Source organism: Pogoniulus pusillus, chromosome 24 (genome assembly GCF_015220805.1).
Source record: "Pogoniulus pusillus isolate bPogPus1 chromosome 24, bPogPus1.pri, whole genome shotgun sequence".
Lineage (NCBI taxonomy): Eukaryota > Metazoa > Chordata > Aves > Piciformes > Lybiidae > Pogoniulus > Pogoniulus pusillus.
Window position 1 is genome coordinate 13,925,742 of NC_087287.1, and position 25,798 is coordinate 13,951,539.

A 25,798-nucleotide genomic window follows, 5' to 3' on the forward strand; every position below is an offset into this window, starting at 1 on the left:
GGAATGCTGCTGCTGCTAAAGGTTCCTGAGCTCTGGAAAGCAGGAGGAAGAGGGCGCTGCTCTTCTTCACATCGAGCCCCTCGGCAGTCCAGCAGGAGCTGCTAAGAAGCTCTCTTCTCTCAGGTGGCCAGCGCCAGAACGAGAGGACACAGCCTCAGGCTGCGCCAGGGGAAATTTAGGCTCGAGGTGAGGAGAAAGTTCTTCCCTGAGAGAGTCACTGGGCACTGGAATGGGCTGCCCGGGGAGGTGGTGGAGTAGCCGTCCCTGGAGCTGTTCAAGGCAGGATTGGACGTGGCACTTGGTGCCATGGTCTGGCCTTGAGCTCTGTGGTAAAGGGTTGGACTTGATGATCTGTGAGGTCTTTTCCAACCCTGATGATACTGTGATACTGTAATAGGGAGCGCACTGTTGCTCCCTGAAAGGCACGGAGCTGACTCGGAGGGTTCGTAGAGGGCAGCCAGGGAACGAAGGCTTCCAGATGAGTTCTATAGCAAAAGAGATCGCAGTCACAACCAAGCAGTGTGGTTGGGATGTCCTGGCTGCTCTGAGAGTCGGTGGAAGACTGCAATAACTAGATTTCCACTGTAAAAAATGCCTTGCCAAGGTGATTACACCCAGAGTTCTCTTCCCTATAACCCCAAACCTCCGTCAGTGTGAAGCGCACGCTAGCTCTAGGATGAAAGATGTGCTGTGGAAGTGACTGAGGCCACAGACTCGGTGCTCTGCCCTCACTACACAACGACAGCACCCAAGTCATTGCAGAAACTCAAACTGGAGATGAGAGTAAACAAAAGAAATCCGGAGCAGGAGCAAAGTTAGAAAACTATGAGAGTGTGTACAGCAGAAGGGGTCTTTGAAACCTCGCTTTGAGCGACAAGCTGAGAATCAGCACCAAAGATCCAGGCACAGTGCGGCGCAGGTATCTGCAAGCTCCCTGCCGCAGGGGGGAACTCTTGGTCCTTACAGCGGTTTGCAAATCTTCTAAAAGCCGTCTCTGGTTTTTCCCTCACTTTCTCCTCTGCCCAAGTATAAATCTGCTGCAAAGACACTCCCTAGGCAAGCCCTGTGAAATTCACCTCCTGGAGAACACACATCTCAGAACATAAATTACAACCAAGTGAAAAAACGATTGCTTTGTTTCCGGACCAGGACTAGCAGAGGTCTGCTCTGAAACAGTATCGCCTTTGGAAAGGTTCCCCTGTGGCACGCTCAGTTCCCCAGGTGATGGCGACGGAAATGAGAGGGTACCTCCAGTGACAAAGTCAGCAAGCTGAGCAGAATGAGAGGGTACCTCCAGTGACAAAGTCAGCAAGCTGAGCAGAATGAGAGGGCACCTCCAGTGACAAAGTCAGCAAGCTGAGCAGAATGAGAGGGTACCTCCAGTGACAAAGTCAGCAAGCTGAGCAGAATGAGAGGGTACCTCCAGTGACAAAAAGTAAGCAAGCTGAGCAGAATGAGAGGGTACCTCCAGTGACAAAGTAAGCAAGCTGAGCAGAATGAGAGGGTACCTCCAGTGACAAAGTCAGCAAGCTGAGCAGAATGAGAGGGTACCTCCAGTGACAAAAAGTAAGCAAGCTGAGCAGAATGAGAGGGTACCTCCAGTGACAAAAAGTAAGCAAGCTGAGCAGAATGAGAGGGTACCTCCAGTGACAAAAAGTAAGCAAGCTGAGCAGAATGAGAGGGTACCTCCAGTGACAAAAAGTAAGCAAGCTGAGCAGAATGAGAGGGTACCTCCAGTGACAAAAAGTAAGCAAGCTGAGCAGAATGAGAGGGTACCTCCAGTGACAAAAAGTAAGCAAGCTGAGCAGAATGAGAGGGTACCTCCAGTGACAAAAAGTAAGCAAGCTGAGCAGAATGAGAGGGTACCTCCAGTGACAAAAAGTAAGCAAGCTGAGCAGAATGAGAGGGTACCTCCAGTGACAAAAAGTAAGCAAGCTGAGCAGAATGAGAGGGCACCTCCAGTGACAAAAAGTAAGCAAGCTGAGCAGAACTGGAATTCCCCAGCTCTGAGGAACAGGTGCTTGGTTCAGCTTGTGCCGGTGTGAGATTCACCGAGGGACAACATTCAGACTATACTTTTAAAAGGATTGACTGTGAATCTCTTTTGCCTCTACCAATTAGAGAAGTATTCACAGAGAGGTTTCATTTGACATATTTCTACCTTCTTGCAGAGCTCACATCCAAGACAGCTTTGCACCCCTCCTGCAGAGGAAAGGAAGAAAATGAGTGTGTGTCGGGGGGTGGGGGTGGTCCTGCAGAGAAAAGGAAGAGAGTGCAGGCTGTTCTGTACAGGATCTTTAGCAAGCTTAGAAATTGCTCTGGTTTATGAATATACCAATACTCAGTGGACTCAGGATTTTAATGCTTTAGATTATTATTACTAGCAGTGTTTCTAAAACTTAAATTCGAATCCTGAGTTCATCAAATGTATCTTCACAGCTTTATTTTGGAACTTTAACATAAATAAAAAGTTGAGCCTAAGACATTTCATGGTATCCATTTAAGATAAAAATATGGTTTACACCAACATTAGAGAGGTCACCACAGTGTTAGTCAAACACAGGATCTCTCACCTCTGCAGAGCTCTTACATTTAGTTTATGAAGCCAAAGCTCCAGCACTCTGGAGTGCTGCAAGTGTAAGTGAGCTACCATTGTATGCCCCCACACACAGCACATGCAAAACTGCAGCAGCTCGTAACAGGCAAGATTTAGTGAGACACATTACTGGATACTCAGTGCTAATGTTTGCTAAGGCACAGAATCATCAACAGTACTTCAATGTAACTCTTCTAACACAGAGGTTGTGTTTGCCATGTTGTGGTTTAGTTAAATATGCCCAGCTTCAAGTCTGGTCAACTGAAAGGTACTTTAACTCACAGTGTGTCTGAAAAGGAGGGCAGCTGCCCCGGGAGAGCAAGAGCATGTGCACTAGGGGTATGAACGATGAGACACACAGTGCTATTGATTACCTGTGCACTTTGAGGTGTTTCTGCTCTGTCTTGGGTAGAATGGACCACAAGATCATCTGTCCAGCCACTGAAAGGAGTCAAGCTGCCACCCAGCCGAGCAGCTTCCCCTGAAACGACAGAGGAAATCGGTAGCTGGTTATATGCACTGTTTTATTTGCAAAGACAAATGCTCAGAGTCTGCTATTGACAGCTGTGAGAACTGAGTCACGGGAGGGACGGGGTCAGGCAGAGTACCAGATTCACTCACTGTGCTCAGAAATAACTGAAGATAAGCTTTCACAGCACATTTCCTCCACCTTACGCTGAGGTTTATTCTGCCTGGAAAGCAACGACTTGCAATTGGCACATTTCTTCACTTCCAGTAACCTGGAAGAGAAGATGGAATAATTTTGACTGACGGTCAGAATCCAGTTTAAAAGAGGATCTCCTCCCACTGCAATCTGAAGAGCTAGCAGTACGTGGCCCATCAGCACAGGTCTTCCTAGGCACCACATTTGCGTTTGTAAGGATGGAAGAATGCAACCTTTAATGTCATTTACAAAATCACTGCCTCTTCACAGAAGGCTGATTGGTGACAGGGGTTGAGAACCAAGAGCTGCTAAACGAAGAAAACCTTAATTGTGTATTTTGACTACTGATGCTAATGCCCTCAAATAGCTGCTTGGAGCTCCTATTACCGCTGCCCAGAACACTTCACTCTTTAGTGCTTGTGCAATGCAGAGAGAGTTGCCAGTGGACCAGAGGAATACTCCTTCAGACTCCACGACAGCTGCTGAAGCCACTCAAGACTCCAAGAAGCTTTTCCTCGAGTACATTCACACATCCTTGCGGGAGGACAGAAGCACAGCATGAGCTGCTGTGTTAACCAAGCCCCGGCTCTCGGCAGGCTTTGTTTTAGCCCCCTGCTACAGAAGAGCTAACCCAGCCCCCCTGGCCATTTGGCGGCGTGGGTTTCGACGGCTTCTTCTTATTTCCACATGCTGCCCTCTCGTGGCGAGTCCTGTGGTTGGTACCTGCTGCCTTGGCACAGCCTTCAGCCCCGTGGCACGGTCAGCACAAACAGGGCAGGGGCGCAGGCAGCTGTGCTCTGCCAACATCCTCAGGAAATGCAGTCTCACGTAAGCCACCACAGCCTAATCCTCATTATCACAGCTCTCAAAATCCAAAAAATCACTTTATTTGGGCCCCTCCACAAAATGCCAGGCAAGAATGGACCCTGAGAGCTATCTGGAGAAGGGACAAGGCTCTAGCATCTTATACGAAGGTGTGCCAGAGCATGTGCTCTCAGCATCCCTAAAGCCAGACCATCAGAACTGACTTCTCCCTTACTGCCTGGGGAAGCATACCCTGCTGGGGCAGAGAGCTATGGGCCTTTCTTATCCACTCCAAGAGCAAATAAGGTCAAGTCCTGGACAGAGCTGGGACAGGTATTTGCAATGTGCTTATTTCAGTGCTGCTGTGCCACCTCATGCCACAGGCACTGGCTGAGGAGCTCTCTGGGCCAGCTGAGGAAGACAGCAATGCCTGCAGTGTGAAGCATTCAGCTCCTAGAGCTAAGCTTTGGACTTCCAGTGAATGCAGTTGCTGTTCTCAGCATGGATGAGTCTTTTCAGGGTTTTATTTTTGTAAGTTTACTGAGAGAATTAGCACCTACAGGAGCTGGGGCGCAATAGTTATGCTATGTCGGCCAGACAAGCCCCTTGAGCACTTTTTTGCCAGTCCTGATTTAATAATGGGTACCTCTCAGCTTTTCCACAGAGCCCCCTCACATCAGCACTACATCAGTAGCAGCAAGCTGGGGGCCACCCAAACGTATGAGTAGGGTTGTGCCACAGACAAACTCAAGTGCTGGACACAGAGATGATGAATTCCTTGTTGTCTGGAGTGTTTTAATTTCCACATCAAACTCCTGAAAAACCATAATCTTCTTTTACCCTAAGCTGCTGAGTGTTTAGGTGCTTGTTTTATACCAGCCAGCACCTCCAGGAGCCAGCTGAGCTTCTGCAACAGGTCTTTCAACCAGCAACAGGCCATGCATAGCTACAGAGTCTGGTCACAAAGACGAGATGAGATAGATCCTGGAGCTAGCACAGTGACAGACACATTCAGTAAGGGAGACTTCAAGGTCATCTTTGCTAATAGATTTTTTTTTTTTCATTCTGTACTAAACAGCCTTTGCTTTGTGGATTTCAGAAAGTTGTGTTACTCTTCAAAATCCATTTAATCAGAGCAACAGCTGCACAAACATATTTAAACACAGAAATAGCTACTTTTAGAACATTATTTTAGTAAAAGGGCTTAATAGATGAAGATGTTTAAGAGAGCATCATGTAGGGAGGCACACAATTTGCATGGAGTTGGCGAAAAACTAGATGAACTTGATTTACTCAGGAGACAGGTTGCATTCTCAGATTCTAACTGGTTGTTTTCTCCACAGGTACTATATTTGCATCACTGCTCACATGTGGTCTTCAGGGGCCAGCAGCATACAAGCTGTAGACAGCAGAGAGCAAAAATCTGCCTGTCAGCAAAAGAGTTGTTTGAAGGAGATGGGCAGTAGCAAGATGTGCTGTAGTTGGTACTAGGGATGCCTAGAAACAAACCTATTTGGCTCAAACTCTTGAAGTACTTGTTCATCTGCTCTAGCAGCCTTTCACAGAGTTTGAATGGAGCAGCATTCAAGGGAAGATGGGAAGTATACGTACGGTTCAGTTGTGGCAGGGTTTACACTGGGCATCTATTGCATTTACAGGGTGTCATCCAAATGCCTGATAGATACAAAAGCATTTGCATTTAAGTTCATTTAATTCAGAAATATTTGCAGACCACTATCCTTGCATTCTGTTCCAAAGGATTATCATAATACCATTCCTTCCTGCTTACCTGTATCAGACTTCTTCAGATTCCTTGGATTTAAATAAGCTTCCTGTCTTGCTCTTTACATTCTGCTATTACTTGTTTCTGTTACGTAAACACCCAAGGGTTCCAAGTCAGAATTTCAGCTGCCATTGTTCTAGGAGCTCACAAGATAGCCTCCAGGAGAGGGAATGTCAATCTGAGCCGTTTGAGCGCTCCTGTGCCTGTCACTGCAATCTAGCTGGTGGCAGCATGCACAAGATCAGGAAGCATATTTGAATAACAGTATTCTGCTGTGATTAGCCTGCAGCCAACCTCCCTATTCCTGTCACTTACTTTGCTGCCTTTTCCATGTAGAGCTATGTCAGCTTTCTACAGCTAACAGCTGAATTATACCTTCCAAAACTGCACCAGATGAACCCAAATGGATATATTTAGTTTAATATAAATCAGTCCTTCCTGAAAGGAAGATGAAAGGAAGCTAAGGGTCAAACAAACAAATTAATATATTAAAGAGAAGATATGGGGATTATTTCATAGAAGTTTGCTAGATGACAATTAATAATTTCAACATAACATCACCCAAAAAAAATTCTAAGAAATTAGCTGATGGATTTAATAAAAATCTCTGATGAAACAGTGATGAGATCTTAACAATGTTCTGGGAACTTGTATCACAGTATCATCAAGGTTGGTAGAGACCTCATAGATCATCAAGTCCAACCCTTTACCACAGAGCTCAAGGCTAGACCATGGCACAGGTTTTCACCTTGTTTTCTTTTAAACAAGGGGCTTTGGTTGTTTGACTTCTTTAATTAAAAAAAAATCAGATTAATCTACAAAGTAATAAAATACTTTGGATTACTGTAAGTAGTTTATTCAGTCTTCATAGAGCTGGTTAAAACAGGACAGCTGAGTCCAGCTCACCATTTAGGAGATGTTTTTAAGCATAATTATAAAAATGAATACCAGGATAATTCTGGTATTATACTACCCAGAAATATGTACACCACTCAGCATATGAAGAGCAGCATCTGTATGGGTACAAATTAGGGCTTAGAATATATTGCTTGAAACTGAACACTACAGTAAGCAGATGCTCCCAGGACAGTCTATCTGACATAAGATAACTTGCTACCCAACCATCAGTTTTGTCATAGGACTATCACTCAGCACAGCAAAGACAAGTAAAATTACTACCCCAAGTTTTCATGCAACTAAAAGTTCACTGGTTTATTTCTCTTACCAAGAACAACAGTCTGAAACATTTTACACTAGTAAACAATCATGAAACAGAACCTTAGGTTTATCTCATGTAGCTGACACCAGTCATCCAGTTAATGCTAATTGTTATTATTATTTCCAAAGTCAAATCCTGTTTTATTAAAGTTAAAACATTTTTGAATCATTTGTAGGCAAAAAAGTAACATCAGTCTATAACCACAAAGAAAGTAGAAATTAGGATTTCTACGGAGCCACTACCGTCGCGATGAAGGTAGCAGTGCCAAGGGTCATGACATTCTGCAGCAGTCATCACTCCTCCCAGTATTTCAGAATGCAAATTTTCCCTCTCCATTTCTACTGCACACACAGGGTCTACAAGAAAAGGGGGACTTCTATTCATACCGTTAGTCAAGGCCAATAGAAGTGCTTTGGAGTAATTTACTTTTTATGTAGCAAATGAGCAGGGCTGTGAAGCAAAAACGATTCTTCTTCAAGAGAGGGCAGCTTCTCCTCCTCAGCCTGGGACCATACACCACACTGGTACACTGCTCTCCTTCCACAGAACAGTGAAAATGGCCTGTGCCCACCAGGGCATCAGCGGAGCAGAGCTGAGACCTACTGAGCAGACTAAAGGCAAGACGCTGGTCCCAGAGCAGCTGTGCAGAGCTGGAACGGTGCCCAAAAGATGAGGTGCAGGGCAACGATCCCAGAGTTCAAGTCAGCAATTCATGCACACAGCACAAAAACCCAGTTTCATCAAATGCAAATATTTGGATGTTCCACAACTTTTGTTTTTTGAACCTCTGTCGAAAGCAATCACTCTGATTTGTGTCACTCAGCAACGCAAACATGAAGATCTGTGGCCTTCCTGGGAGGGAATACAGCGAGAACTGGCTTACTTCCCTTGGAAGGGGAACACACAGACCACAGCAAAGCCACTCTGCTGGGCTTGGCGCAGAAGCTGGCACACCGTGGCCTTCTCCTCCCGGTGCCTCACCAGCAGGCCTCTAATCCACCCAGCCACTTAGAGCAGAGTGGCAGCATCTCAGCCATTTCAAAGCATTCCACTGACACATGGAGATGGTTGGTAGGTCACTGCGGCTCACTGACCCACCGCATCTGGCGTGGGAAGCCTCTCACAGTAAGGAGGTAGGGGCTGTGCAGCCAAAGGGAAACCACTTCGAAATACCTTCCTGGGATCTCACCACAACAGTACACTTCACCACAAACTTACCAAGTATTTCTTACCAACCTTTCCTCTTGTTTTGGCATCCCTTAACCATTCCTCTCACCAATCACACGGCCTCACACCTTCTTCCAGGTAACTCCTGTCCTCCCTCTCCACTAAGGTAGCAGAGCAGGGACCTTGTTTGGGCTGAAGCACACATCCAGGAATGCACAAGACCTGGATTCTTTCCCCTTTGTTCTGCTAATTCACCACCTCCCTCATTTTTCCCTTCCAAGACTGTTTTCTCCCCTTTGTTGCAGACCAGGCAGTCTTGTTCCTGCAATGGAACCACTCTGTCACAAAAACCAATGAGCAGCTCTTGAGCTAGAGCAGGAGCCCCAGTGCAGCCAGCTAGGACACAGTTCTGCCTCCTGGCAGCAACACAAAGTCATTTCCTTCCTCCACCCAGACCATGGCAGTTCTTTCAGAGTGCTGGCAAGAGGAACACAGCCCCTCATTGCCCCCATCCTGAGAGGCTCTGCTCCCAGCCATGGTCTAAGGCATCTTCCCATCACACCACAACCAAGGTGTGTCCTTCCCACACGACAGACTGCACTGCCTCACATGCAAGAGAACAGGGCTGCCATGGCACAACAGCTCAGCAAGGCTGCATCTAGTAGTATTTTTTTTATTCCTAATAGATATTCAGACTGTAGCTTTTGATAAGAGTTTCATCTGCCACACTGTGGATGTGGTATTACTCACACACAACAGTAAAATACCATATCCTAGTGCAGTTAAACCCAAGGAGGTTCTACTCCATACCCTAGGGAAGGGAGCATTTGCCCTGGCTATGCCATGAAATTTCAGTACCTTTCCTAAGTGGCACACAGAGGAAGTTTGGCACCTGCTGCACCACTTGGCACTGCAGTGAATGAAAGACAGAGGTCCTAAGTCCATCTCCAAAGAAGCAGGACTGTCTCCTGTCAAGACAGAAGGCCCAGAAGGAAACAGCTTGCTCAGCCAGAGGACAGTAATATGGACAGAAAAGCACCAAGAAAACATTTTGAGCAGTAAGTTCTCCCTAGAGGCCCTTTCAGAAAACCATTCTGTCATAAGAAACCCAACCTCAGGAAAACAACAGAGATTGGGAATCTCAAACAGCATTTTGCTAAAGATAACTTCTGCAGCCATGGTCTCCTTCAGAGTCTTTGTACATCTGCTTCTCTCCAGCAAGACAAGGAAAGAAGCCCTTCTCTGTTAAATAAGGCCATTGCAAGGTGCTCAGACAAGATAAGGAATATAAGGATTGGAACCTTATACAGGTTTAAACAGCCATGTACAGGGGCATAATCTATGCAAAGCCTGCATTTAAAAATGCAGGTGCTCAAAGGACAGAATTTGATACTACTTGGAGGAGACAATATCTCATGGCCTGTGCAGAGGAAAAGCACTGGGATTCAGCAAAGAATCTGTTCCATTGTAACACTTGCAGCCAGCCACAACAGAAGTGCTCATGAGATCAGAGTGTTTTCCTTTACTGCAGTGCCCTGCTTGTATTCTGGTGTCACTCCATCTAAACCAAGAGTTCATTAGCACAAAGAGAGTGTGAATCAGATCCAGAGATTGAGAGCTAATATTCAAGCCTTTACTTATTCCTCCATATGCCTCATACAACATATAGTTCAGAGAAAAATTACACCTTGTGCAATTCTTTGACTCACTGGTTTGGAGTAAAACTGTTTCAATCCTAGCTCTGAGTTTTTTGCATAGCAAAAGTGAAGAGAGATGTCAATCTTGTCCTCACTTTCAGCAAGACCAAACACGAACCCATGTTGATGTAACATGCATTAGTGGCAGCCTGGAGTTCACCCCAAGCCACACTACTTAGCCTGTCTGTCCATGTTAGCTTTTAGAGTTACTGATGAAGCAACAGGGCAGGGCTCCTTCTGCATGGCACCATTAGGTTACAGAAATCATGGGCAGTCTCTAATCCAGAGACTCATGAAGTATCCTTGGTACCCAAAAGGTTATCTGGAAAGGTATCAAACTTCTGTTTATGTGAGCTGAGAAAGCCAAACTCTGCCGAGAATGGAGCTGGCAAGCTTCCCTGAAGGTTCTTTGCCAGTGTGTAAAACACAGAAAGCAGCCCCACCTACCACAACCCCTTTGTGCATGCCCAGGGCTGGTTAGTGTTTTAAGTTCAGTGCCAACTATTTGTAAGGCCTCAGAAATCTGGAAACTTTAGAGCGCAGCAGCCGGATGAAGGACCTTGGGAACATCTCTCTTGACTCTTGGGCTGTGTACTTGAAGTAGTTCTGTGGATGTGCCAGCACATCAAACAATGCTTTTATCAGCTTCTTGTCCTAGGGAAAGAAAAGCACATTTTCACATTAATCCTACAGAGGAGTTAGGGTCAGTAGGAACAAAGCCTAGTGACTGATTAACTCATAAAAGATTATGGGTGTTTTCCTCTTCAAGCACTAATGTTTCAGGACCTCAAACTACTGGACCAAGGCTTACAGTCAGGCCCCAGGGAAGTCACTTGAGTTTCACATTTATCATTAGCACCATCAGGATTTTTTCCCTTCCTTGTCCTTTCAAGAACAGCAAAGAAACAAACAAAGAATCCAAACACCAAACCATAAACCAAACAAACACTGGATCTGATGCCCAACAACAGGTAAGTTTACTTGGGGGGACATCCACTCAACTTGCCTATGCAACTGTCCCCTAACCAAGTTCAGAGGAGTGAAATCCAGAGACAAGAAGCTCTTGGTAATGCACAGACTACAAGCAGCAGCATTAAGTGCTTTTCCAAGAAATAAAATCATAGAATCATAGAATCAACCAGGTTGGAAGAGATCTCCAAGATCATCCAGTCCAATCTATCCCCCAGCCCTATCCAATTAACTAGACCATGGCACTAAGTGCCTCATCCAGGCTTTTCTTGAACACCTCCAGGGACGGTGCCTCCACCACCTCCCTGGGCAGCCCATTCCAATGCCAATCACGCTCTCTGTGAAGAACTTCTTCCTAACATCCAGCCTAGACCTACTCTGGCACAACTTGAGACTGTGTCCCCTTGTTCTATTGCTGGTTGCCTGGGAGAAGAGGCCACTTCCCACCCTGCCTACAATGTCCCATGGCCCTCAGTTTGTTCCACCAATTCCTTCAAGTGCAGCCTATGTGAGGCACAAAGGAACAATCTTCATCCTATACACCCCTGTTAGATCTGTGTCCCACCTTTAATGCTCCTCAGCAAAGGGTCTCTCAACCATTGCTCTGCATGATCAGGATGTGCTGCTTCACCCCACTTCCCTGAAGTAGCATATGTCTACTGCACCAAGGAACAGATCTGATGTAGAGCAGGAGGCAACCTCACCAGCACAAAGAAGTGTCATTGTCTATTAAAACAAATATGTTTTGTGGAAGGGAAATACCTTGAGTATTTCCTGATGATTTTCAGATGCATAAAGTCTTCCATCTCGGACAATGTCTTCAATTAGTTCTTGGTAATCCTCTGTGGAGAATGCACAAGAGAGCAATTTGTTAGTTCACTTCTCTCACATGCTCAATACTTCCCTTGGTTACACATCTAAGTCCCGCTCCTAAAAGGAGCAGTAGCACTTGACCCTCATATTAGCAGTCCAAAAACATTCCAAATTCTCTTCTCTAAAGAAACTACCAATACTGTTTACTATGAAACCAATGTTCTCTGCTAAGCTGCTCAAAATCACCTTGTCAAAGGCAAAAAAAAAAGATCATAATGCATTTAGGATTGTAGTGCATACTGTAACCAAGCAGTCAGATAGCTGTGGGAAACCTACCTGTAAATTCCCACAACTAATTGACTTCTTTCTACAGTTAAAAGGAGACAAAAAAAAAAAAAAAAAAAAAAAACAAGTAAGAGGAAGCTTTCTAAAAAGGCAAACTCCCTGGTTAATCAAAACTTGAAATGCTTCAAAAAGAGCAGGGTTCCCTGAAAAATTATTTGCTGGTGACGAAACTGCAGATCATAGCAAGGACAACTCCTTCACAAGCAATCCAGCGTGACCAGAAACATGCCATGTTATTTTCACATCACTTGCACTGAAGTGCAAAGTCTCAGCTTCAGTCTCACTCCTGGCAACTGACAAGGCAGAGTGAAACTCTTACCATTCAAGCTTCTTATCACTGTATTTTGCTGTCTGATGCTAGATTACAGGTGATAGCAGCAACATGGTAAATCAGAGGCACTAGGGCCTTCTTCTGCTGCCACCTGAAGCAACCCTGAACTGCAAAGGCACAAGAATAGACAAAATAGACTCTAAGCTCTGCATTTTGCAGGTTGGAGCCCAGAAGCTCAGCTCTTTGTTTTGGTCTGTGGAAGACTGGCAGTACAGTAGCACTTATGACTGCACTTCAGTGCAGAATTCCTTAAACTAGCTTTAAGTGAAAACAGTTGCTGGAAGTAGTCTCCAAGTGACACTGCTGAGAGCACTGGGTTACGCAGCTGCTTCACACAGTCAAGGAGCCCACAAGTAGCTCTGCACTGCTGCAGCTGCACAAGTCCACACACCCTGGACTAACTCGCACTCGCTTACCATCGTATGTCACATAGGGAACTTGGAATCCTTTGGCACTGTTCCCTTCATTCGACTTGAACTGGATCCACAACTTCTTAGACCTGGAAGTGAAAGCTATAGGGCGTTCGTAGGTCTGGCAGGTTTCATAGGTGGTCACCGAGTTGGAAGAAGCTTTTGACAGAACACATGCAACAGGCAGTTATCTGACAGCACTTCTTACTAACAAACAGCTAGAAAACAGGTTAAGCTGCCACGGCAAGAAATGCTGCTGTTAATGAAGCTCCTCAAAATGTACCAGGCCATCAACAAGTAACTTTTGTCAAGGAATATTTTCCCTTTTCCAGAACAAAAAGAAGTTTACTGTCTGGAGGATGTGCCTATGCTAGAAATTGAAGCTGTTTATTTACACATCAAGCACCTGCAGGGACTAGCCAAGCATCTTCTCTTTCCTAGCCCAGGCTAGAATTACTTAGCATAACTCATGCCTGGTTCACTTGAGCCATCTGCCCCTGCTTAAGAGTATTTCTCTTGGAGTTCACTGACACAGCCTTGCACCCTCGTTTCTCCTCAATCTGTGTAGCAGCACTACCAAGTTGGATTTCTCAATCTGTGAAATTTCTACTTCTAAGCAGAGGACAGTCAGGCCACATTTAATTCATGTAAACAGCGAGGCGTGCACGAAACCTGTGTTGCATACCGAGATAGGCACCACGTGCCTCAGCAGACAGCATTTCAGACTTACAGCTTTTTCTCATCACCAGGTAGTCTCCACACTCATCTTCTATTGGCAGAAATATTTCTGGAACCACAATCAGAATGCGGCGTTTTGGCGGTGGGTTGATATTCCAGGTGCACTCGGTGTTGGCAGGATAGTCCCCAGGGTAGTTTGGTGATTCGATGTATCCAGTATAGTCACCAAGTTCACCTCCACACTGCCTATCTGAAAAAGCAACACAGTATCCAAGACTAGGCAAAGCCTGCAGAAGTGGCCTCTCATAGATCCCAGTAAGCCTTGTGTCATCAGAGTGGGTTATGTTCATAGAATCAACCAGCTTGGAAGAGACCTCCAAGATCATCCAGTGCAACCTATCCCCCAGCCCTAACCAATCAACTAGACCATGGCACTAAGTGCCTCATCCAGGCTTTTCTTGAAGACCCCCAGGGACGGTGCCTCCACCACCTCCCTGGGCAGCCCATTCCAATGGGAAATCACTCTCTTTGTGAAGAACTTCTTCCTAACCCCCAGCCTATACCTACCCTGGCACAACTTGAGACTGTGTCCCCTTGTTCTATTGCTGGTTGCCTGGGAGAAGAGACCACCCCCCACCTGGCTACAATGCCCCTTCAGGTAGTTGTAGACAGTAATAAGATCACTCCTGAGCCTCCTCTTCTCCAGGCTAAACAGGCCCAGCTCCCTCAGCCTCTCCTCATAGGATTTGTGCATCAATGAGATGCAGGCTGGCAGCAGAAGAGGAGCAATACCACTGCCTTCTCCCCAAGCTCCCCCAGAGCAAAGCTGAATTTTGCCCTTTGAGTCACTCTGAATATTAATGTCCCAGTCTTTTTATTCCAAGAGACCATCAAAACTATTTTGCCATACTTACTTTTGCACTGTGTTATATTTGTTGACCCATCAAAATCAGTAGTTGTGTTTCCAGGGCATGAAATGCAATAACTTTGTCCAAACTCGGGCTGGTATGTCCCAACTGTGCAGCGAATGCACCGATGAGTGGTGGTGTTATAGAAGTGGCCAGGTGAACACTGAACTGGAGAGTCATTCAGCATGCAGCACGGTTAAAAAAAAAAACACCAAACATCAGTAGCACATCAGAATGGGGGTTTCAGCATTTGCCTAGGACCCAGTATAATTTCAGTAACTGAAATGTCATATTCATAAGCTATGAGGATAATACAGCAGAGGTAACTGAAAACGGTTGTAACGCGTCACTTTGTGCAAAACTCCCAAACACAACACTACAGAGTAGTTCTGTGTGGAAGCAGTTACAAAAATATAGGGGGGGAGTGAGTATAAGCACCATGATTTCATAAGCAGGACACTAAGGACAGTGTTACCAAGTGATCTATCCACTGACATTTGACTTGGAAGATGAACTGTATGTGGAAATACTAACTAAACCTTTCCTCTCAGCTTATGCCCAACAGCATGTGCACAGCTGCTGCATCCTAGGGTACTCCTGTGATCAGCTCACCACAGGCAGAGGTGAAAGGCTTAGGTCCTCTACAAGTTGCACACTGCATCTGAACTGGTATATTGCTGCCTTCTCTCCTGACCACACTGCCTTGAAACAACTCAGAGTACAGGTACCTCTACCAGATCTGCTGCTACTTTATTTCATCACATCATGTAAGTCATTATGTTAGCTACACACCTAGGTTATATCACTCCAGGGAGTTGTTGAAAGCACCTCCTGCATCACCACAGTGAGATCCCATTCTGACATACAAACTGTTTCATGAGTGTAACAGATTTTATGGAAGTTTTAAACATGAGATAGACAAGCAGACTTGCAACATTTCTCTACTTCCCTGTGTGCTGACAGGAAGATTTTCTTATCTCTAATACACTTCTTTTGATTTGATTTTTACTTAGCAATTCTGCATCTGCACCCACCACCATTTATACTGAAACCTGACAGAGCAGGCAAGAGCATCCACCATATGTATTATGCATCACCACCTTACTTCTCTTTTCCCTGAACTTTGTGGAATTAAAAACCTCTTTTCCTATTGCTTTGTACCTCATTTGGCAAGTTTGCCTCTCTCTGCTCAACATCTCTGCTGGGTGTTGCAGACAACCAGCAACAGAACAAGGGGACACAGTCTCAAGTTGCATCAGGGGAAGTCTAGGCTGGATGTTAGGAGGAAGTTCTTCACAGAGAGAGTGATTGGCATTGGAATGGGCTGCCCAGGGAGGTGGTGGAGGCACCATCCCTGGAGGTGTTCAAGAAAAGACTGTCTGAGGCACTTAGTGCCATGGTCTAGTTGACAGGATAGGGCTGGGTGCTAGGTTGGACTGGATGATCTTGGAGGTCTCTTCCAACTTGGTTGATTCTATGATTCTATAATTCTATCAAGACAATTTACTACCTTGCCTTTCAAATGCAGTTTTCTGTGCTGTACAGTTCCTTTTTGCTGTTCTTTTTAAGCTCTGCTGGCTCCCAGATAACTCCAGTTTTGTTGACCTTTGTAAGCCAGTTCAGCCTGGAGTCCTTCCCTACGTGTTCCACCCGCTAGTCCAAATGCTTCAGACAAGTTCCAAATAGTTCTTGCATCTGTGATTCCATGCCTCATGTGACCTCTTCCACATGCAAATCCTTGAGCTCTTCATTCTAGTTAATAAATAAAAATCCTTTAATCTCTACTCTAATTTGAAAACTCAACTTCATTTATAGAGCTGGATTTGTTTATGTTAAACAAAACCAAAATCAGTTCCTCTTCTCTTCGTCCAAGGGTTTTAACATGTGTTTTAATGTTAACTTCTTAAAATCAAGAGCATTTGTGGATTCAGTGACACAATTCTTCTGTTCACAGAACCATAGAATCAACCAGGTTGGAAGAAATCTCCAAGATCATCCAGTCCAACCTAGCACCCAGCCCTAGCCAGTCATCGAGACCATGGCACTAAGTGCCTCAGCCAGGCTTTTCTTCAACACCTCCAGGGATGGTGACTCCACCATCTCCCTGGGCAGCCCATTCCAATGCCAATCACTCTCTCTGTGAAGAACTTCCTCCTAACATCCAGCCTAGACCTCCCCCACCACAACTTGGGATTGTGTCCCCTTTTTCTGTTGCTGGTTTCCTGGGAGAAGAGACCAACCCCACCTGGCTACAACCTCCCTTTGGATAGTTGTAGACAGCAATGATGTCTGCCCTGAGCCTCCTCTTCTCCAGGCTAAACAACCCCAGTTCCCTCAGCCTCTCCTCATAGGGTTTGTGTTCCAGGCCTTTCACCAGCTTTGTTGTCCTTCTCTGGACACCTTCCAGCACCTCAACATCTCTCTTGAATTGAGGAGCCCAGAACTGGACACAGTACTCAAGGTGTGGCCTGACCAGTGTTAAGTATAGGGGAAGAATAACCTCCCTCATCCTCCTGGCCACACTGTTCCTGATCCAGGTCAGGATGCCCTTGATTCTCTTGGCTACCTGGGCACACTGCTGGCTCATCTTCAGCTTACTATCTACCAGCACCCCCAAGTCCCTTTCTTCCTGGCTGCTCTCCAGCCACTCTGTGCCCAGCCTGTAGTGCTGCTTGGGGTTGTTGTGGTCAAAGTGAAGAACCCTGCACTTGGCCTTGTTAAATCTCATCCCATTGGCCTCTGTCGCCCATCCAGCCTGTCCAGGTCCCTCTGCAGGGCTCTCCTACCTTCCAACAGCTCCACACCTGCTCCTAGCTCGGTGTCATATTGCAATTCTCAAACCACTACTAAATGTTTGCAGCAGGACCTTACTTCTATCCCTTCTATTCTGCAGCAGTAGGCTTGCTACTAACACCTTTTTCTTCAGGTGATTTTGATATAAGGGACATTCTTTCACCCATGCTGTAAGACACTGAGCAAACCATTACACTGATGGCATTTCATTTCTCCCCATGGATGCATATTTTTATCAACATTTTCAAGGGCAACTTCATGGTGCTCTTTCAGCTTTTTCTGTTTCAAATAACTAAGACACTAGCAAATTACTTAATTTTTAAAGATACAATCCTCAACTGATTTTCACTCCTGTAAGAAAAATCTTGGGAGCCAACTGAATGTCAGCTCCACTGTGATCAAATTTAGAGGGCTGTCTGAGGTACTGTGGGGTTAAGTTTTAGTTATATACCAAGGCATATGAGCCAGTTTCTCTTTACAAACATGAAGGAACAGGACTGCAATTCTCTCCTTCACATTCTCATGTTGCTGCTGTGCTTAAACCTCAAAATGGTATTATGATACATTGGTCTTGATATTTTTATTTAGACTTCTTTTTCTCCTTGCTGGTCCTTTATGTGAGTCTTCACAGATCAGTGACTTCACTGACCAGCTTCCCTGTATCTCCTGACCCCTTCTCAAGCCTTGTACAAAAATGAGAATTGAGGCTTTATTGGCATTCCTTGCCACACCAGGTCAGCCAAGTGTGAGACAGCTGGTCTCATAGGAGAGATCCTTGAAAGAAGAACGATGCTTCTCTGCATGCCTCACGTGTAGCACCAACAGTTACTTCTGCCTCAGAGCAATGCAGTGCATCAAATAAACCTTCACTTTACCTTTGGTCTCACAGTCCTGAAACGAGGACGCACCACTCTGTCTCGTTGTTAGACCTCCTCCGCAGGGAAAGCAAGACACTCTGCCAGCCTCAGGCTGGTATGTTCCCAGGGGACATGGCAGACAGGGTTTGAAGCCGTCAGGAGAATATTCACCTGGTGAGCACTGATCTAGAAGAGAAGGAACACACTTCCTGCAGCCTGTACATTGTAGGTGAAGGTATGTTTGTGAGCCTGCATGGGACCTGAAACTCCACAGTGAAGCTACTCTGCTCCTAATTTGAGAAACAGGAGCCAGAGGTTCAGAGCTCAGTGTTAACAACAGATAGAACTTAATACATGCAAAGTACCCCATAGAACTGAAACAGACACTGGTAACCTCTGGTGCTGGTGAGCTCTTCTGCAAGCTGGAATGGATTTCATGCTTTGTTGCAAGGCTGCACTGGACATTTGCTATTTAATCTGAGCAGTGCAATTATGTAGTGATTATCTCCTTTTTCTAGCTAAAAAACCCTCCTATGTTCCTCCAAGATGACATAATCTAGTATTGCACTTGAGATGCCAAAAATGTACTTCCAGATTTCTGCATTTTAATCTTACTACTATTGTATGCTAATGCTCTGCAACATTGGTGTTACCAAATGGTGTGAAAACCTCAGGCACAGCAACCAATTGTGTGGAACTGCTAAACTAACCATCATGTGTGCCTCAAAGGTTTTAAAGCAGAAGTATTCTTGCCATTCCTCTGGCACTGGATCTTGGATAACGGTAATCTGTGCACTGGACTGATGTATTTTGCATGCACACAATCAGACTGATTTCACTTAAACACAGCTCTCAATAATACCTGGCAAGCCCTGCAATATCTATGAGTCCCTTTGAAAAATCCTAGGTTTCAAACTTTTCACAAAAGAGCTGGCCTCAGCACCAGAATTTAATCATTGCCCTGCTGTGGAAAGGCACAAAACACTGTTGCAGTTGTTCAGCTGTGCTGAAAAATTCTGTCCTTTTAAAGACCTGTTACGATAATAAACTGTTAGTTTTAGTTTATAGCTGCAATAAATCACTCAGTGAATGGCTGTTTTGTTAGAAAGTTAAATTGGCCTTGGCTTCATTTCAGGATATATGACTAACAGCAAACAGGGCATTAACTACCGGTCATGACCAATGATGAAGAGTTTTGTTTACGGCCAATGCATCGAGCAGAACAGCGAGCGTTCCTCCTTCACTTAAAAACACAACACAGCAGGTTAAGAAATGCTCTGGAGCTTATCAATGAAAGCTAGTGAGCCAGTCTCAGCTCCTCATTCTAACTTTCTCCACCACACATCACTTCTGCTCTCATAAGGACATACATTCATTTGCCCCCAGACTTTTCAAGCCTTTCTTCATTTTATAAACATTCCTGCAGAGCACTCATCTCTGTACTCTTCATGCAACTCAACAAACATGAATGAATTAAGGCTTTCATTGCAGTGCTCCTAAGAGGGTAAGGAAAGAGCAATATTTACAATTCTGTGACAAGGAAAGACAACCAAGGTTAGTGAAGGTGACTTTGAGAAGTGGCTGCTGACTTCAGAAACCCAGAAGCAATGGAAAGACCAACACGAGTCTCCTTCCCTCAAAAATCTCTATGGTTCTATGAGAAATCAATGCCCTGAGTGGCCTCACTGGAGACTATTTGCTCTTTGCTGTTTCCTCTCAACATGTCTTTTTCCCTTCATTTTAACCACTTGTCAAGTTTGGAGTGGTTTGGGGGTTTTTGTTTTGTTTTTGATTCTGCATTGGGGATGTGTGTGTGGTTTTGGTTTGGTTTTATTCTGAACAAAATGCTACTTCACACTGACACTTGTAAAACCATACAAATTTATCCTTAAAACTGTTCTTCAGGTTTCCTGAACTTGCTCAGGGTCTGGCATAACAGTAAGTCAGCTAACAGAGCTCGAAGTAAACCTGCCCCAGGCAAGAACCAAACCAGCACTTGCGTGGAAATGTTACATATGAGAACTTATCCCATCAGGTCTCTCTTGACAACTTTATCACCTGTACCTTTTAGTTGCCTTTAAACTGGATGTTGTAATATTGTTGAGCTCCCTGTGAAATAAAGCTGAGTTTACTAAGCAATCCTGGCAGATTTAGATGAAGTGCCTGACTCTTTTAAATTTCCACTGAGGAAGTAAACCTAAAAAGATCTCTTTGGACAGCACCAAGATCCTCAAAATGGGGAATTCTTAAAGGCATTGCATAACTGAATTCTGAAAGAAAAAAAGATGTGGCAGAAGCATCAGATGTTCTAGTTCTGCACCAAGGAACATTTCTCTGAGTTCACAATTCTCCTGCCATGTGTTCAAACGAAACGAAAAATGAGCCTCATTTCACAGAACTAGAAACTGCATGGTCCCACCTGACCAGTCAAAATCTGAAGATTTGCAAATGATGACATTAAATCAGAATTTCACTGGCTGTCTTTGCCCTTTTTTTCCTGAAACCTGATTGTTTTTCTCCAAATGAACAAAAGAGCCAATTGCCTCTAGTGGACTTCATTTCTGCGGCTACTGTCTTTGTTTGGCTTCAATGCCCATTTAAAACCTGGTCTTGAGTCTCATGCAGCTGTTTTAAAGAAGGAAAAAAAAAATTATGTGAAAGCTTTTCTGATGCAAAAACAAGAAGAAAAGGGGAGGGGGGAGAGGGGCCCACAGGGAACCAGGATTAACAGTTACAAAGACATTTAAAGGCTTTTCCCCTCTTTTCAACACGTTAGCCTTTGAGCATTTGCTCCTGTAGACAAATGCTGTAGTATCTCAGTGGCTGAGAAGGTGAACCTCATAAAGGAGGTCACGATCCACCAATTCAGCACTTTCTTAAGAATGATGCCTTGACTTTATAAGGAAAATCACCAACAACTGATGCAAATTGATTCTGAAGCGGCATCCTTTTAGTTACTGTGTTTCAGCAGTTCACATACTTAGGTCGCATGGCAGTTACACTTTCTAAGGATTCATGCCTTAAATCTATGACTGTCAGAGCAAGCAGTTAGCAGAAAAAGAGTAGTCCTTCCACCACTGGTAATTTATTTCCTCTTGTCAGATTTCCATAAAACTGTGACAAACACCTGACAGAGTCCTCCGTGGTGTAACACAACTGCAAAGGCAAGCAGCACTTTGCTTCTCTCTTTCAATATTTCTCATACTTCTCTAATGCCAGTGCCATACCACATCTAAACTCTGAGACACATCTATACTGTGCATCTATATGCACCTATACATTGATGCTGTATAAAACACTGATATTTTATCTGCATCTTCTGAACTCAGGGGACAAAACTGCTGAACGCTGAGCGATGAAATGCATCAACAGCCCCCCTAGAAGATAAAGCCACTCAGCATTTATATCAAAGCAGTGCCTAAACTGGTGTTGCTCATGTTTGCTCTTCTCTGAAGTGACAGCTCTGTGGGTGAATCCACTCGTGACTGCAAGGGCATGCTCACACGTCCTTTTACACAGCAATTTCAGGAAATGGTAGTTTTCATTGCCTCCTTCAATCTCTTAAAGTATTCACGCATCCAACACAAAAATACCAAATGGAGCAGGTAATGCATACATTCAACTCTAAAGTATCAGAAAATCCCCAAAAGAACTGTATGTTAAACAGCAAGTTTGAAGTAAAGGCCAATCTGGATCATCAGCGAATGCCCTTTTACCATCAACAGCTGTTTAAAGAACAGCAGACACACATATGTAACTATTCAGCATATTAAGAGTGACGAAATATCTTGGAAATCACATCTATTCTGTTCCTGGTGCCTTTCTGGAGCTTATATTCTGTGCTGCTCCACTGCAAGCAATGGGAATTAAGAGAGGAAAATGAGGGGGGAAAAATTCCATCAGCATTGCAGAACGAAATGGAGTTCAGCTTGCTGCTGCAACTGCAGGCCTGTTAGCCAAGACAAAAGCTGTCAGAGTAGGAGCTTGACTTTCCCTCTTACATTGCTCAGACACAACTAACATTTCAGAGAGTGCTGTGCTAGGAGAAGTCTACAACAGGAAGGGGACCAATACAAAACTGACTGAATCAACAACTCTGCCAGTCCAAGGTGGGTTTTTTTGTTTGGTTGGTTGGTTCGTTGGTTTTTATTTTTTTAATGTAGGGTTGCTTTTAATGCATTTGAAAACAGTTAACTGAAAGCTGCACTTCACTTACTTGTAAGTAAGACTTAGTAAGTCCCTAGGCTTACTTAGTTTCGTCATTGCTTCCTGCTCCTCTGGTCATCGAGCAGTATCCCTTTGCCTAAGTACTCTGCTTGTCCAGAGATCACTGAATCCATGTGCTGACTCCTTTCTCCTGCTATGGAGTCACTTTCCCCCCAGAGACATTAGCACATCTAGGTAATCTGGGCACCAAGCCTGTCCAGAAGGTCTCGGCAGCTCTGCAAAACAATGATCAAAACAACTCAAAAGCCCCAACTCTTCTATGCATATCTCTGAGTTAGCTTCTTCCTCTTCTTCCACACTGTTCCCACTCCATTCTCTTCTCCCCAGTCTACTTTTTAGCTCCTCCTAACTGGCAGCCAAAGCAGCAGCAGCCGCCGCCGCTCAGTGCCGCCTTCACCTTACAGAGAGAGACAATCAGCTTTTTCTGAGCAAATGAGGCGTGTGTAACAACACTGCCTCTCTCTACTTTTATGTCCCCTCAGAAACTAGTCAACTTTCTGTCCAACTTCCAGCAATCTGACAAAGGATGCAGAGGGGCTTCAAAGATGCTAGGTCTCTGTATGTTTAATAGAAAGAAGTGGGGAGCATGCAAATAGAATGGGGAGACCTTTCTTAGCATCCCTGCAAATAAAAGACTGTGATCCAAGTTCCATATCCTGTTCAATCACAGCAAATCTACACATGGATGTGATCTGAATATTTCAGCTAAAGAAAGGAAGATTAGTTTAGTGATTTCACTGCTCAGAGCAGTATCAGTTAAGGTGTCCAGAGCAAGCTATGGCAACAATTCAGCAACAGAAGAGGCTTGACATTTGCACATTGTTCTTCAAAACGTTTGCCCTTACGTGCATAGTGTTTCTACATGAACCGTGGACAGGCTATGTGTGCACACAGTACTAAAGATCCTCCTAAGCACTCTCCAAAAGCTCTCTCTCTATCTGAACTAGCACAGAAATGCCAGGTAAGCTTCTCACTTGTAAGGGGAAATTAGGTTAGTTCTGTAGCTACCTAAAAATTCCAATTTCTTTGTTGTTCCAGTTCCTAATTGTAACTCACATTGCCTCTTCCACCTGCAGAAATTGTAACTTGCTTGCTACTTCTTCCAGAGTCTCAAATGACTTGAAAGTTAGACTGTGCTCTGTACAATGGACTGAAACGTTTATTTTCAAAGCCTTCTTCCAGCATTCAACACAACAGCTTGAAAACGTCTATGTAAGCTCATCTTGGTGAACTTCCCAGAGTTTTTCAGACCTATTACAATGGTAAAAAAACCCCAAAAAAACCCACCAACTTACAGCTTTTTCCAACAGAATTCTTGAGCAATTCCCTAGTCTGCTTGCTTACACAGATGTTTTAGACAACAGCAACTATTTTCTTCTATTCTATGAACCAGAGTTAGCAAAATTAAACTGGGAAAACCTACTCTGAGGTCAAATGAGTTGCTGCTGGATGACATGCTAATTCAATCTGACAAGCATCTTAAAGCTTTGCTGATTCACAAAACCACCTACATGCTGCCTACTCTATGCAGCCTGAATTAGCTGTCATGGTTGTTAGGCCTCTGTTAAGATAACATCTGACCCTTCTCCTTAACTTTTGTGCTTTGGAAGCATTTGTTATGGGTTGCATTATCCTGGTGTTCTCCAGTGCCATGATAATTAAGATTTTTCTCAGTATTGGGCTGTTCTCCATGAATTTGTAGCTCTGCCATGAAGGTTCTCTGGGACTCCAGGCTTAGTCTCCAAAGAATCATAGAATCAACCAGGTTGGAAGAGACCTCCAAGATCATCCAGTCCAACCTATCCCCCAGCCCTACCCAGTCAACTAGACCATGGCACCAAGTGCCTCATCCAGTCTTTTCTTGAAGACCTCAAGGGACGGTGCCTCCACCACCTCCCTGAGAATGTGACTGCATCAAATTCTGCTTTTCTTTGGAACAAGGAAGAAATGAAACTTTCACAGGTTCAGAAACACAGCCACGCATTGCATATTAAATGTAGTCTTAAAAACAACACCGGTGATGTCACGGCCATTGGCACCTGATGTTACTCCCACTCTGTCTGCCTTTCAGCTTACTGTGTGCATCAACTGCAACAACCTGTACTGCGCTGTGCCTTTGTTCTACTCTGTAACACAGATGCTGCCAACAACAAACACACAGAGAGAAGCACATCTTAGTAGCACAGTGACCCCTACTTCACACATAACCATTCTTGCTCCCCGACTGGCATCTCGTGCTCCCTCTAAGCTCACCAGACCCAAGTAAAACACATGTGATGGTTTGTTCCTAATTTACATTTACTTACCACATCTGTTACCCACATGCATCTGTCCTACACCACAAGACTGCTGTGTCTCTGACAGCTTGAGAGACTTTCTGGCCACTTCATGGTCCACAGCAGAGAGGCGGATGCGGAACTGGTCCCTGCTGACTGTTTTCCGCAGGGTTCGGATGGTTTTACGGAACCTCTTCTCCGTCTTCTTCCGCGCACAGCGCACATCACACGTGTCTGAAAGGTACCAAGGGGGAAAGCTGCTCTAAGTGACCACACACAGAAATCCACCCAATTCAAAAGACCAACCAATGCAAATCAGTAAGGAAGCAACTTCTCTGAAATCCTGGAGGACAACACCATTGGGCTAGAAGAAACCTAACTGGACCACAGGACTTTAATCTACAGGCAGTTCTTTGACCTTTGAAACTAGTCCCATCCCTCACTCTTTTTGAAGCAGTACAATTCACGTTCAAAACAGGAGATACTTTTAATTGTCATTTGGCACACAGAGAGAAGTGAAAAATACAGAAATTAAGGAGCAAATGGCAAGAAGCTTCAAACCGCACCTTGAATTATTTTCCAACCAACCTGTCACCTCCTTTCGGCTTGTTTCAAGCTCAAAGTCCGCAGTGATAAAAGTTTCTCTAGTTGCTGTCAGTCTACTGAGGGCTCCGTGACCTTTCTTGCCAGTGCTGCAGGTTAGGTTTACATACTGAAAGCTCTCCATTACTGAGTTACGTGTCTCTGCATAAACGAAATTAAAGGAAGCAAAAGCTTGGCCAGCTTTGTTATCGAACATTTACTTGTGCTCAGGGCACATGTTGTCATGAAGAGTAGAACGGGAGCAAATGATCAACTCCACATACCAGTCAACAGTCTGACCAGTTTCTCAACTGCTACGTTCTCCCATAGAATCACAAATCCAGTGCACCTACAGATGTAGTGTCAGGCCAAGACTCTGGCTTTGCAGTTGGTCCTTCACTGCTAGGATGAGAGCTTGGCCGCAGTGCCCAGCCCACTTCCCCTGGGGTCTGCTAGCAACACATTTGTTTTGTACTGTGCAAAGCATCTTAAAACCATGACACTGTCTGCATCAGACAGGCTACTGGAGTTTAAAATTATGTTTAAATTAAGTAGTGGCTGCATATACAGGACATTTGGAGACCACTGTCAAAGTTTCAATGAGGAAATAAGATTTAAAGAAAACACCCAGAATAAGTTTTAGTTCTGGTGTATACAACCTATCAGGGAGCACCCAGCA

General features: G+C 44.7%; 1 protein-coding gene across 4 annotated transcripts in view; it reads right to left on the reverse strand.

The window, feature by feature from the left end:
- Positions 1 to 7,032: 7,032 nt before the first annotated feature.
- The window catches only part of SCUBE2 (signal peptide, CUB domain and EGF like domain containing 2), a 41,763-nt gene continuing 22,997 nt past the window's right edge, over positions 7,033 to 25,798 (reverse strand). For 3 of the 4 annotated variants that reach the window (XM_064163700.1, XM_064163698.1, XM_064163699.1), the window contains 8 exons: positions 25,126 to 25,281; positions 24,568 to 24,771; positions 18,053 to 18,220; positions 14,391 to 14,552; positions 13,529 to 13,726; positions 12,805 to 12,957; positions 11,662 to 11,741; positions 7,033 to 10,584 (listed from right to left, as the gene is read on the reverse strand). In XM_064163700.1, coding sequence (XP_064019770.1) covers positions 10,432 to 10,584; positions 11,662 to 11,741; positions 12,805 to 12,957; positions 13,529 to 13,726; positions 14,391 to 14,552; positions 18,053 to 18,220; positions 24,568 to 24,771; positions 25,126 to 25,281 — 1,274 coding nt within the window. In that variant the 3' untranslated portion in view covers positions 7,033 to 10,431. The remainder of the gene's footprint in view (positions 10,585 to 11,661; positions 11,742 to 12,804; positions 12,958 to 13,528; positions 13,727 to 14,390; positions 14,553 to 18,052; positions 18,221 to 24,567; positions 24,772 to 25,125; positions 25,282 to 25,798) is intronic. The other variant, XM_064163702.1, reaches the window with a different exon arrangement.